Here is a 14,513-nt window from a genome sequence, read left to right on the forward strand (position 1 = left end):
ATGCGGCATAATGGACTTTTTTTAGACCAAAAACCGCCGTAGGGAGTCTTAATAAATGACCACAGTGTTGTCTTCTCTGAAGCGAACCATAGGTGTCTAAGATACCCCCAGAAGGACGAGAAGTGTCCATAAGAATCATACAAGGTCCACTCAGGTAGTGGAATATTCTCCAGACTAAATTTTTGTAAGAAGTCCAGTTCGTCAGCTGTTGATCTGTGATGCTACGTTGTAATCCACAATAAGAAGGGGAAACCCAAACAATACTGGATGCCCTTCGCCTGGAGCACATGAAGAAGAGCCTTAAGAGTCGCTCTCTGGCACAAAGTCCATTGGGAGAACTTGTGATTGAGTTTCCTGATAAAAGAGGACTTGTGGAGCATATGTCCTGTCGGAGAGCAACTCTATCTGCTATATTAAAGGGGTTTTCCAGGGCTCAGCTAATGGTGACCTATCTTCAGGACATTAGAACCATGGAAGTTTGACACCTGGCACCCCCCTTCCCTGATGAACTGTTTCATGTAGCTGCTGGAAATGATACTGTACACTGGAAGAAGCCGGAAACCAAAGGCTCCATCCACTGTGCAGCTCCCTACCAATCCGATACCAATGACCTATTCTGAGGATAGGTCATCTTTATCAATATCAAAGTATCAGAAAACCCCTATAGAGTAAGTCCTGGCCAGTCTTACAGCTGTGGACAAACATACAGGATTAGTTGGGAGGGAGCCCCAAGAATGAAGGAAATAAGGGTTTTCAGAGAACTTAAAAAAGGTCAGGATCCTGTCAGGTCAGGTAAATCCCATATTTTGGGGTTAAAGAGCCTTGTCTTGTTAACAGCATCATCTATCATTTGATGTATAAGTGGCATTACACATATTTTGTAGTAAAATAGCTTATGTGGAGTCCAAATCAGACTAAAGCACTCTGGCCTATCTCCAGATCATCAACTTGTTCAATGGTCTGATGAAATTCAGATTTAATAACGTGTAGTTCCCTCTAAAATATTGACTCCAGGTGAGTCACTCACAATTCCTTCCAACTCCATCCAAATAGATTTAGACAGCCTGGCAATTTGGCACTTTTCATAGACTGAAATGACTAAGGACACCGATTTATTCATTGAGGTTGCAAGCGGGTATGCTTAGGTGGGACACAATGGAGGGCTCCAGTCCTCCAAGGGGAAATCAGGAGCTGCCGGATTTAAATGGGATCTAACTGTGGCACCTGTGCTGGTACCATGTTCATATGAACCGGTACTGCTCAGAAATGTTTTGTTTTAATATATGCCAATAAGCTGTTGCACCTAGAGAATCTGCTTTCTCTTCAACTGCTGCGCCCGCTCCACTTTGAAAGGGCCTAGTGTGATAATGACTACACTTCCTGGATTTGTCAATCAAAGTGGAGAGGGTGCAGCAGTTGGAGAGAGTTGAGCCTCTAGGAGTAACGGCAATGCCCCTGTTGCTCCTAGAGCTTTATTTGCATATATTAAAACATTTTTCAGCAATGTGGGCACATATGAACATGGGACCAACACAGACGCCTTCAGCTGTCCACATGTAACAGGTCAGCCAGTCTCATAGGTAAAAATCTGCTGCCAGATGTCATTTAATTTCAAGTACTTTACGTACTTTAAACTAACTAGCAAAATATTTTTAGCAAACAATTGAACATAAACACCTGTTTAAGGACATTGAAATCACTTTGTGCTGACCACTCAAAACGTCTGTAAAAATGCTCTTTTAGATGGGTGGTCATCTTAAAGAAAAAGCAAAACAATATACACCGCATATAGGAGAACTGAAAATCTGCCATATAGAAAAATCTATTCTAGTTAGGATATGTTCTTCTCAAAGAAGTGGAATTCTGGAGAGATTTTGCTGTATACTGGAAAGGAAGAAGATAACCCACCATTGCAAAATGTCTGTTATCTGGGCTTCCCAATTAGCCAATGTCTCTTTCTTATCTTCCAATAATCGGACTTCTTCTTCCAGTTGTTTTTGAGAAGTTGACACCTTTTCTGATATAGTCTTTAACTAAAGAAAGAATACAGTACTTTAAATCATCTTACAAATTGACAGCAGTAACCAAAGTCTAATCTCATTCATGATCAATGACAGAACATAATTGAGGTTCCAACGACAGAATCTCTCACCCTAGCCATGTCTTCCTGAAGTTTTCTGTTCTCTTCCTTAAGCTGATTCTTCTCCCGTTCATTTGCCTTTTGAATATTATGAAGCTCCTCCTCTTGTGTACGAGCACTATGTGGAGGAATATTATTATTGTTATTATACTCAATTACATAGCACTGACATATTCCGCAGCACTTTACAAACATTAGCATCACACTGTCCCCAATTGGGGTTAACAATCTAAGTTCCCCATCATATGAATAAAATGCTATGTACAAGCATCCAAAATGCACAAACAGACTAAGAATGAAGATAAATATTACAAATTATACATAGGACGCTGGAGACAAAATAATTTCATAAATCAGTTAAGCTTAAGCACAGACGGTACAATTATAATATTCACCTATCATCTCTTGTTTTGCCAATGGTCTCCTGCACTCTTTCTAATTCATGTTTAAATGACATCAGTTCCTCCTCCTTCTCTCCAAGTTCTCTACGGAGCAATTTGTTCTCGTTGGCATGTTCTGCCTCCCTTTGTGAAAATTCTCCTCTCATTTGAGAAAGTTCTTTCTCCAGCTGTTGGATCCGTCTTTCAAGTTCTGTTCTCTGCTGGGTCATCTCATAAATATGAAGTGAGCCACTGATGACAGGAGACGCAACAGTCTGTTGTACCTGTAGGTTGACAGAATTTCACAACTATGGGTATTTGTACTTTTCAAAACACTCTAAAAAGGGGCACACTGTATCTGTCATACAGGGGTGTAACTAGGAAAGGCTGGGGCCTTTAGCAGACCTTTGAATGTCCCCCTTCCCATGAGCATGAATATAATTAGCAAAAATGCACACTGATGCGCACATGAGGCCTAAATCTGTAAAGGCGGACACAATTTGCTGCATGCAACACTTTTTGTCTGGCTGAATTCCTAGCAATTGGATCGGCCAATTACCTGCTGCATCCCATTACAGTCAATGGGGTCCAGCGAGCATTCAGCACTATCCAGCTATGCCGGATCCTGAGAACTCGGGCAGGCTGTTCTGGCAGAGACTAGCTATGGCTGCTATAGTGGTAGTTATGCCCCTGCTGTCATTGAAAGAGGACACTAAAAGTCACAATAATTTGGTCAGTGTCAATTTGCAGATGTTCTTCATAAGCTTATGTCATAATTATTACCTTCGCTCTTTCTAGGTCTTCCGATGCTTGTGCTTTACTTCTCTCTACAAACTTCTTCTGTCTTGCCACTTCTGTGGTCAGATCCTCCACTAGTGATTCTGCCTAGAAAAACAAATTTATAGTAATTATATAATATGAATAAAACAAGATCTGTCGTCTACATCAATAAAAGACTTTAGAGGGGTTATCAGACACTAACAAATACTCCCTCATATGCCGGGCCCCTCACACTGGTTCTACTTACCTGGCTCTCCACACTGCCGCTGCTTCTCCCCGTGCATGAATGAAAACAGGGAAAAACCAGGAGCAGCGCAGGAAGTGGAGAGCCAGATAAGTAGAATTAGTGTGAGGGACCCGGCGTATGGGGGAGCATTTGTTAGAGTCTGATAACCCCCTTTAATACAAAATAGATTTAAAAAGGCATGAGAAATAACACACTAGTTCAAAAAGAGCTTCTGTCTAAGAAAGATGCATATGTATTTCATGGACAACATTATTAATAAAGCATACGTCCCTACCTCCCTTCTACTGGCCTCTGCTTTATGAAGGTCCTTTCTTAGGGTCCTCACTTTCTCTGCTGCTGCCTCTGCCTCATCTTCTTTATCTTTTAGTCTACGAGACAATCTACTGTTTTGAGTACTTAGTCCTTCACACTTGTCCTCCATTAAACGCAGTTCATCCTGAGTTTTTCTTTGCTTCTCAAAAGCCATCCTCAGTTCTTCTCCTTGAGACTTTAACTGTTCCAACAGTTCAGCGAGATCCTTTTAATGAAAAAGAAGAGCACTGGATGAAGTCACATATGTAATCCACATATGTGCCACCTCGTCAAGACCTACAACACTAGGCCATGAAACTGAATTCATTCTTCAGTAATTACCTTGGTATATCGATCTTTATCTTGTTTGAGCGTTCGGATCTGTTTCTCCAAGGACTGAACCTGTGATCCTGATATGGTCTCCTGTTCTGTGGATTTTTCTGTGGAGTAAACTAGTGAATTACCTTTTGTTCATGAGTGGTAATGGCTTGCCAGCCCTAGACTTTGTTTCTAGACATCACCACTCTAGTTTGTTCATCCTTCTCACAACTTTCCATATATCAACTGAGAGAGGTCCCATACTAGCACGACATTATCTGCTTGCCATGCACTGAAGTGAATGCTAAGAGGGGGCTAAGAACAGTTTTCCTGTACCACAAGTACAGTAAATGATGCTGCTCTGACCCGGGAGCTACTACTCATCTCTACAGGCTACAAGCCTCCCAACATTTTTTGTTATTCAGTGTTACAGCACATAATTCAGATTTATAATTTCTGTGGGCATGCCAGAAACAAACATGCACTGCCAAGCTCAGACATTCACTGGCTGAGGTGGGTCACCGCTGTGGACAATGATTGGCTGAGCAGACAGTCCAAATATTCACTCCAACCTGATTTTTATTTAAAATGATGCCACCAGAAACCTGTTAGACGCTTTAAGTGAATATTGCCCATTTATGTCTTTAAACAATGGGTTGGTCCACATGTGCTTGCTGTTATGGCAGCCACAGTTAAAAGGGAAAACTGTAATTTAAAAAACATTACTGTACCCAAATGTATGTGCAATATAATAAAGTGACCATTTAATTATACTACATCCATTTGCTATTAGAATAGAAATATGTAATGATGCTAAAAAGGTGTGTAAAAAGTGCAGTGTATAACAACAAATAAGATATCATAATGATAAAAAGTATCACAGAAAATAAGAATTAAAAATATATTTAATACAAAAAAAATTTGAGGGCTCAAACATAATGGAAAATTCATAGATCTTACTAGTCAATTCACACACCTGCTAACTTCTTCTGGAGAATTTCCATCTCTGTCTTTAGACTCCGGATCTCACGATCTTTAGTAGGGGTCTCAGAATTTGAAACATGAGAATTCTGCATGGCAGCTGCAATACAAAATATGATAATTCTGAAGACTCAACAGTTGCTATAGCCTTTGCAGTGACCTGCTGGTTCAATGCTAAAGGGCTAATACAATATTCCTACCATTTACTGCTAAAGGGTCAATACTATAATGCAATGGTTTACTGGTAAAGTTGTTAGAATGTTTACTGAAAGGGTTAAAGGCTATGTACACCTTTGGAGGGAGGCATTTAATTTTTATAATTTTACTCATTTTAGGCTACTTTCACACTTGCGTTCGGGGCTCCGCTTGTGAGTTCCGTTTGAAGGCTCTCACAAGCGGCCCCGAACGCATCCGTACGGACCCAATGCATTCTGAGTGGATGCGGATCCTCTCAGAATGCATCAGTCTGGCACCGTTTGTCCTCCGCTCCGCTCAGCAGGCGGACACCCGAACGCTGCTTGCAGCGTTCAGGTGTCCGCCTGGCCGTGTGGAGGCAAACGGATCCGTCCAGACTTACAATGTAAGTCAATGGGGACGGATCCGTTTGAAGTTGACACAATATGGCTCAATTTCAAACGGATCCGTCCCCCATTGACTTTCAATGTAAAGTCTGGACGGATCCGTCTGCGGCTACTTTCACACTTAGAATTTTTTCTAAAATATAATGCAGACGGATCCGTTCTGAACGGATCCCATCGTCTGCATTATAGGAGCGGATCCATCTGTGCAGACACCAGACGGATCTGCTCTGAACGCAAGTGTGAAAGTAGCCTAAAGCTAAAAAAAAATCATCTTTCTTAATTGGGCTTTATTAAATTATTTTTGCCCTTTTCTCTGTACAGCTTTGAGATTCTCTAGTAGCACAATCTGTGTTTTTACCCTGTTCTGTCAGGAAGCTCATCTGACAGCTCCTTACCTCTGATTTCTGACCTCATTATAGCTCAGTTCTTATCTTACTGATAAGAATGTGGGTTAAATAAATGTTTTTGAGCTACTAGTAATTTAGAGATACGGGTTATTAGATGACCAGCACAAAGTGAAAGTACCATTCACACAGCTAGACAGTTAACCCTTTATTAAAAATATATTTAGCACTTCTGTCACGAAGACCCATGGAGAAAATGATTTTTAGCCCAAAATGAATAAAATTCTATAAAAATTGCCCCCGAAGATCTGCGATACAAGTGGTTAATGTAACTTTGCTATACACAGTGTATTCAAAAAAGCTATGTATGGGTAGGAAACAGTTCTCGCAATTTTTAGATTCTTAGTGTTAGTTGCCGGGTAATGGGCTGGTCTCATTTCTGTTAGTGATCAAGAAAAAGAGAGGACTTAGAGTGTGCTGCTGCCATGCATAATAGTCGCCTTCTATAGACAGCCTTTGGGAAAGCCTATTCTGCTAAAATACTTCAGAACTGTGCCTACTGCATATGTCTGTGCTGATATTTTATTTTATTATACACAAGACAACCTGATATGGATTTCTGGATCATCATCTACTGCCTGAAGAAAAAGGTGCAAGATCCAGCTCCATATAACAAGTCGTCCTTTATTTCATGTGGTATAAAAACCCAAACAGATGCAAGGGTAACGGTCTACGCGTTTCGGACCACGTTATGCCGGTCCTTACTCCTGACAAACATTACAAAAACTTTCCACTTCCTATATACCCCTGTCACACCAATCCCTAGGGATTACAACATCACGTGATCTTCAAAGTACAAAAGTTAATAAACAGTGAACCGAAAATTCGCATTAAAAACACCAAAGATATATCTGTCAAAATAAAAACTCTACTTGCTGCAAATAATTTGTCAGTGATATTGCAGGATCAAGTCATGTTTTTTATTTTTTATTTAAACCGGTAGAAAAGCAGGTTCCTAGTTCAAACCTCCAGAACATTTCTCTATTGAGAAGCTTTCTTCTGTGATCTCCACCCCTTACAGGGGGAGTAACTCTTTCCACGCCTTGAACTATTAACGCCGCCTTATCATCCTCATGGATTGTACCAAAATGTAAGCTAGCTGCAGAAACTTTACAGGTCTTGTAGTGTTTATGCACTCGAGTCTTTGTCTGATTAGTTGTGCAGCCCACATATTGCAGTGAGCAAATTCTGCATGTAATTACATAGATGGCAAATTTTGTGTTGCACTTTATGCAAGATTTAATCTCATAGCTTTTGCCATTGGCTGTGGATTGAAAGGTCTTGTTCACAGGTGGTCGCAGCAAGTACACCTTGTACGGCCACATTTATAGCTACCTTTACATGTGAGCCACATGGGTTTGGTATTTGGTCAGTCCCGAAACATGCTAGGAATGATCATCTGCCCCAGAGTAGGAGCTTTGCGAGCCGCACATCTAATACCTCCTGTTACCAATCCCGTCCATTCTTTATCGTAACTAAGTACCGGGAGATGTTTGACTATTTTGCAGATTTCCCTATATTCCTCACTATATTTTGTAGCGAAGGTCATTGTATTATGTTTGGACTTATTTACACAATTTTTCTTTTTATGTGATTGTTGTTTTATGGGGAAAACAAGAGTTTTACGATCCAAAAGATAATGCCCAGTTTTTAGCTCCCTGCAATTTTTTGTGTAGCATAGGATCTCTTACGGAGTCTGCTAACAATATCTTCTGTCTCCTTTAAAAAAGTATCTGAATTGGAACAATTGCGTCTAGCTCTTATCATTTCCCCTTTGGGTATATTTCAAATTTCATGTAGAGGGTGACACGAAGCAGCCAGAATAGTATTACCTATTGTGTCTTTTCCGTAAGTGGATGTACAAACTCTAGTTATATCACCCTTCAGACACAAATCCCCAAATTTAACAAACAATGAATCATGATGCAAACAGAATGATAAAGACTCAATGCATTGATTTAATACAGAGCAAACGATGGTATGTCCGCCACATCGCCTGACCAAACAAAAAGCAGGTCATTGATGTAGCGTCCATACCAACGAATGTCCTTAAAAAAAAAGTGTGTAAGTCGATGAAAAGAAAGAATCTCTACCACCATGCCATAAATATATTGGCTATGGAGGGAGAGAACCTAGCCCCCATCAACACACCTAAAACCTGCAAATAAAAACGGTCATTAAACATAAAGAAATTATGTTTGAGCCGGAAAGCCTCCACTTCTGTGATAAATTCCTGAAGTACAGTCGTATAGTCCCTAAGTTTTGAGGAACCATTGTAAAGCCACTAGCACAAGATTATGTGGTATATTTGTGTACAAAGACACCACATCAGCCGTAATCCATATATAATTGCTACACCATCTGAAATCAGCAAAGGATTTGAAGACCGATCTGGTGTCTTTCAAATAGCCAGGGATTAAGGGGATCAAAGGCTAAAGAAGAGTCCACACATTCAGAAAGCCTCTCTGAGTATGAGCCATTTCGGGCCACAATTTGTCTCATATGGGGTGGAAATACCCCCTTATGGACTTTGGGCAAGGAATCAAAAATAGAAATGATGGGGTGCTCCACATATATATAATCCCCCTTTTTTTGCTCAAATGCTTAACTCAGAACCTTTTGATAAGATCTGAAATATCTTATTTTGGAACAGGGATTTTTATCCCGTACAGTCTAGGTTTCCTGCTCTGGACCGCTTCCAGGATTTGATAGAAAAGGATTTATGTTTATTACATTACATGAGTTAAATTAGAGAACATGCAGATGGGGTTAGCTTGCACAGATAAAAATAAAAATGAACAAAGAAAAAAATATGTCTTCCAAAGAGTTCAGTGCACTACAGGAACTAATGAGGAGGTCTGATCTGGTTATAAAGGAAGCGGACAAAGGGGGAGCAGTTGTAAATAAAATTGTCCATCACCACAAGATGCAAGTTCAAAAGATTTTGGATGATTTAACTACTTATATTCCTTTGAGCTGCAACCCTCTCCCCCAGTTCCAAAATAAGATCTTATCAAAAGGTTCTGAGGGTACTTTCACACTTGCGGCAGAGGATTAGTCAAATCGTATGAAAACTGATGGCATTTGTCAGACTGATCAGAAACCTGAACTGTATGACAAATGCATTGAAATGCCGGATCCATCTCTCCGTGTCATCCAGAAAAACGGATCCGGCATTTATTTTTTTCCACTTTTTTTGCGGTCTGAGCATGCGCAGACCGCAATGCCAGATCTGTTTTGCCTGAACACTCGGGGCCATATCCAGCATTAATGCATTTCAATGGGAAAAAATGCCAGATCTGGCATTCCGGCAAGTGTTCCGGGATTTTGGACGGAGATAAAACCGTAGCATGCTGCGATATTATCTCAGTCCTGAAAAGGCAAAAAGACTGAACTGAGGACATCCTGAACGGATTGCTCTCCATTCAGAATGCATTAGGATAAAACTGATCAGTTCTTTTCAGGTATTGAGCCCCTGTGACGGAACTTAATGTCGGAAAAGAATAACACTAGTGTGAAAGTACCTTGAGTTAGGCATTTTGAGCAAAAAGGAGGTGGATTATATATATGTGGAGCACCCCATCATTTCAAAACTCCATTCCTTGCCCAAAGTCCATAAGGGGATATATCCACCTCCTATGAGGCCAATTCTAGCTGGAATCGTCTCATACTCGGGGAGGCTTTCTGAATGTGTGGACTCTTCTTCAGCCTTTGATCCCCTTAATCCCTGGCTATTTGAAAGACACCAGATCGGTCTTGCAATCCTTTGCGGATTTCAAATGGTGTAGCAATTATATATGGATTACGGCTGATGTGGTGTCTTTGTACACAAATATACCACATAATCTTGCGCTAGTGGCTTTACAATGGTTCCTCACAACCTACAGTGACTATACGCCTGTACTTCAGGAATTTATCACAGAAGTGGTGGATTTCCTGCTCAAACATAATTTCTTTATGTTTAATGACCATTTTTATTTGCAGGTTTCAGGTGAGTCGATGGGGGCTAGGTTCTCTCCCTCCATAGCCAATATATTTATGGCATGGTAGGAGAGATACTTTCTTTTCACCGACTCACACACTTTTTTTCAGAACATTCATTGGTATGGACGCTACGTTGATGACCTGCTATTTGTTTGGTCAGGCGATGTGGCGGACATACCATCGTTTGCTCTGTATTTAAATCAATGCATTGAGTCTTTATCATTCTGTTTGCATCATGATTCGTTGTTTATTATTTTTTGGGATTTGTGTCTAAAGGGTGATATAATAGGATCTAGAGTTTGTACATACACTGACGGAAAAGACACAACAGGTAATACTATTCTTCTGGCTACTTCGTGTCACCCTCTACATGTAATTCAAAATATACCCAAAATGGGGAAATGATAGACGCAATTGTTCCAATACAGATACTTTTTTAAAAGGAGACCGAATATATTGTTAGCAGACTCCGTAAGAGATCCTATGCTACACAAAAAAATGCAGGGAGCTAAAAACTGGGCATTATCTTTGGATCGTAAAACTCTTGTTTTCCCCATAAAACAACGACCTTCGCTACAAAATATAGTGAGGAATATAGGGAAATCTGCAAAATAGTTAAACAACATCTACCAAACCCATGCGACTCACTCATAAAGGTAGCTATAAATGTGGCCGTACGAGGTGTACTTGCTGCGACCACATGAGTGTGAACAAGACCTTTGAGTCCACGGCCAATGATAAAAGCTATGAGACTAAATCTTACATAAATTGCAACACAAAATTTGCCATCTATGTAATTACATGCAAAATTTGCTCACTGCAATATGTGGGCGGCACAACTAATCAGATAAAGAATTGAGTGCATAAACATTTCAGACATGCCGCACTACAAGACCCGTAAAGTTTCTGCAGCTAGCTTACATTTTGCTACAACCCATGAGGGTGATACAGTGGCGTTAATAGTTCAAGGAGTGGAAAGAGTTACTCCACCTGTAAGGGGTGGAGATCACAGAAGAAAGCGTCTCAAATTACTCAATGGGGGGCAGTTTGGGGGTTATTACTTGATGGGAGCAGTGTGGGGGGCAAATTACTTTGTGGGGGCAGTGTGGGGGCATTACAATTAGGGAACATTATTTTTGGGGACACTATACAGGCATTATTACCTGAAGCAAAATATAGGGTGTTATTACTGGGGGCACTCTAGGGCAGTGGTGGCAAACCTATGGCACGGGTGCCAGAGGCGGCACTCAGAGCCCTCTCTGTGGGCATTCGCACCCTGGAAAAAGTCTATGGTGTACCAATATGCCTTAGACTTTTCCTGCCATTCATCAGCGCAGGGCGTACTATGAACAGCACAGGCAGCACATTAAGTGTAGGCAGGATATTATAGCTAAATGATAAAGTACATGGAAGATATACTTTATTGGCATTCATTGCCATTGCAGTCTTGGCACTTCGCAATAAATAAGTGGGTGGTAGGGTTGCAGTTTGGGCACTGTCTCTAAAAGGTTCCATCACTGCTCTAGGGGATATTATAACTGCTGTAGACACTATAGGAACAATTTATCAAACTGGTGTAAAGTAGAACTGGCTTAGTTGCCCACAGCAACCAGATTCCACCTTTTATTTTTGACAGCTCCTCTGGAAAATGAAAGGTGGAATCTGATTGGTTGCTATGGGCACCCAAGCCAGTTCTACTTTACACCAGTTTGATAAATTACCCCAATTATGAGGACTCTAACGTGTCTGTGTAACAAACTCTGTAGAGATGAGATGCGGCTGAAAGAATTTGTCATGGCGGTCTGGGTCAAACGGAGGAGAAGAGGAAAGAGGAGATCTACATGACAGGAGAAGTCACTGGATGTAACAGTTATGTGGTGCTGTATTCCCCTATAAGAAGAGATAACTCACTACTGTGACCTGCCTCTCATCTTCTCCTCCAAGTCTTTTATTATAATCATATGTATTTTAAATTTGGCAACTAAAATGTTAAATTTGTCACCCGCAGTCCTATGTAACAGCCCAGATAACAGTGATAACTTTCTATGTGCAGATAATGTAGTAGATGTTCCATGCAGTCTTATGTAACACCCCACATAACACAATAGTTCACTGTGTTATGTGGGGTGTTACATAGGACTGCAGGTAACATCTATGATATCTGTACTCAGAGTTATGAGATGGTGGGGGTCTGACTCCTGGCACCCCCACCAATCAGCTGTTTGAAAAGAGCGCGATGTTCCAGTGAGCGCCGCAGCCTCTTCTCTCCTTACAAAGCACAGCGCTGTCCATTTGATAGCACTGTGCTTGGTATTGCAGCTCAGCCCCAATCATTCAGATGGGACAGAGCTGCACCCAGGCCATGTGACCGATGAATGTGATGATGTCATATGGCCTAGGAAGAGACTGTGGCGCTCACGAAGCACTGCAGCCTCTTCACACACACAAAAAAAACCAAAAAAAACTTAACCTTAAAATGAAAGGAGGGGCCCGAGTTGGGTAGACAGCCCCGGGCCTATAGTGCACTTAATTCGCCCCTGGAAGGGAAGGCTCTACATAGTTTACACCTGCTTGCTGCTGCGTCGTTGATTGAGAGCAGGTAATTACAAGCGTCCCATTCACTTTAATGAGACGGCTCCTTCCAATTCAAGTGTATAGAAATGAGCCATCCAATAGAGGTGAATAGGACGGCTTGTAATTACACCTGCTCACTAGGGTTGAGTGAACCCGAACTGTAAAGTTCGGGTTTATACCAAACTTTAGGATTTTTGGACTCCAAACCCGAACTTTTCAGTAAAAGTTCGGGTTCGGTGTTCAGCGATTAAATGGCACTTTTTGAAAGCCTGCAAAGCAGCCAATCGACAAACGTTTAACTTGTGTGCCCTTAGAAGCCATCACAGCCATGCCTACTAATGGCATGGCTGTGATTGGCCAGTGCAGCATGTGACCCAGCCTGTATAAGCTGGAGTCACGTAGCGCCGCACGTCACTCTGCTCTTACTAGTGTAGGGAGAGGATGCTGCTGCTGTGAGGGAGAGAATAGGAAAGAATCTGTTCAGATTTCAGAATCAGAACTTGTTAACTCTGCGATCTACTGCAATTTTGTTTTGTGGGTGCAGTGCAAATTTTTTTTACCCTGCCCTGAGCCCAGTGACACAGAAAAAAAACTTTTATCCGTCTGCTAGTAAGGTGGGCGTCGGCGGCCATTTTGTGCAAGTTCAGTGCACCAGCACAGCATATGTGCCAGGGACAATAATTTAGCCCTGTTCTTTTAGTTCAGTGGGCAACATATACCCATTTTTTAAGTGCACCTGCACTGCATATGTGCCAGGGAAAGGCAAAATAATATAGGGAATCGTTCTGTGAGTTCAGGGACCCAGGGGGTGACATTCACATTTTTTTTTGTAAAGTACAATCCAAGTAAATCCATCTGTTAGATTCTGTAGGGACAAATTTTTTTTTTTGCTAAAAAGTACATTTGCGCCCTGCACTGCATTTGTGACAGTCCAATACAAGCGTTAAACACTGCAGTTATATTGTGGTTTGAAAAAAAGCACCCATTTTGTTCAAGACACTACATTTGCGGCCTTTGCATTTGTGACCGAAAAATACAAGCGTTAAATACTGCTGTTATATTCTGGTTTTCAAAAAACACCTATTTTGTGCAAGACCCTACATTTGAGGCCTTTGCTGCATTTCTGATAGTTCAATACAAGCTTTAAATACTGCAGTTATATTGTTGGTTGACAAATGAAAAATGTTTGTGACCTTGAAGTAATTGTATAAAATTCGCCTCTCACACTGTTGTGTGACCTCAAGAAAGTTTTCCTCTTTATGACACCGGCACTGCCTGTCCGTGAACTTAATTGTTGACTATTGGCAGTTACATTGTTGCCTGACATAAACCATCTGTTAGTTTGGTGGGTGAACGCAAAGAATGAGCGTCAAATAAGGGACGTGGCCCCGGTCGTGGTGCTGCTGGTGTTGGTGGAGCTCCTGTTGCAGGGAGAGGACGTGGTAGATCTGTGCCAGCTACACGCACAAGTGAAACCCCTTCCTCAGGTGTGAGTAGGCGACAGAACCTTAAGCGTTATTTGGGCAGCCCTAATGCAGCTCTACAAATGGTGAGGCCAGAACAAGTACAGGCGATAGTAGATTGGGTTGCTGAAAGTGCCTCCAGTTCCTTCACATTGTCTCCCACCCAGTCTCCTGCTGAAAGACCACAGTTGGCACCTGCAGCCCATGGCCATCTGTCTTTCACCTCACCCCCTTGCAAATCAGCCAAGCAGTCTGAGCCCCAAGTCATGCAGCAGTCTCTTATGCTTTTTGATGACTCTGCTGGCAGGGTTTCCGTGGGCCATCCACCTAGCCCTGCCCCAGAAGTGGGAGAGATTGAGTGCACTGATGC

The 14,513-nt window shown here is 41.6% G+C and overlaps 1 protein-coding gene across 1 annotated transcript in view; it reads right to left on the reverse strand.

Annotated features, from left to right (window-relative positions):
- The window catches only part of CDC42BPG (CDC42 binding protein kinase gamma), a 144,347-nt gene that overhangs the window by 41,704 nt on the left and 88,130 nt on the right, over nt 1-14,513 (reverse strand). The window contains exons 11-17 of the mRNA XM_044270780.1: nt 5,133-5,237; nt 4,181-4,278; nt 3,822-4,064; nt 3,304-3,405; nt 2,536-2,804; nt 2,153-2,258; nt 1,909-2,033 (exon numbers count right to left, since the gene is read on the reverse strand). Coding sequence (XP_044126715.1) covers nt 1,909-2,033; nt 2,153-2,258; nt 2,536-2,804; nt 3,304-3,405; nt 3,822-4,064; nt 4,181-4,278; nt 5,133-5,237 — 1,048 coding nt within the window. The remainder of the gene's footprint in view (nt 1-1,908; nt 2,034-2,152; nt 2,259-2,535; nt 2,805-3,303; nt 3,406-3,821; nt 4,065-4,180; nt 4,279-5,132; nt 5,238-14,513) is intronic.

The sequence above is a fragment of the Bufo gargarizans genome, chromosome 10, assembly GCF_014858855.1.
Source record: "Bufo gargarizans isolate SCDJY-AF-19 chromosome 10, ASM1485885v1, whole genome shotgun sequence".
Classification (NCBI taxonomy): Eukaryota; Metazoa; Chordata; class Amphibia; order Anura; family Bufonidae; genus Bufo; species Bufo gargarizans.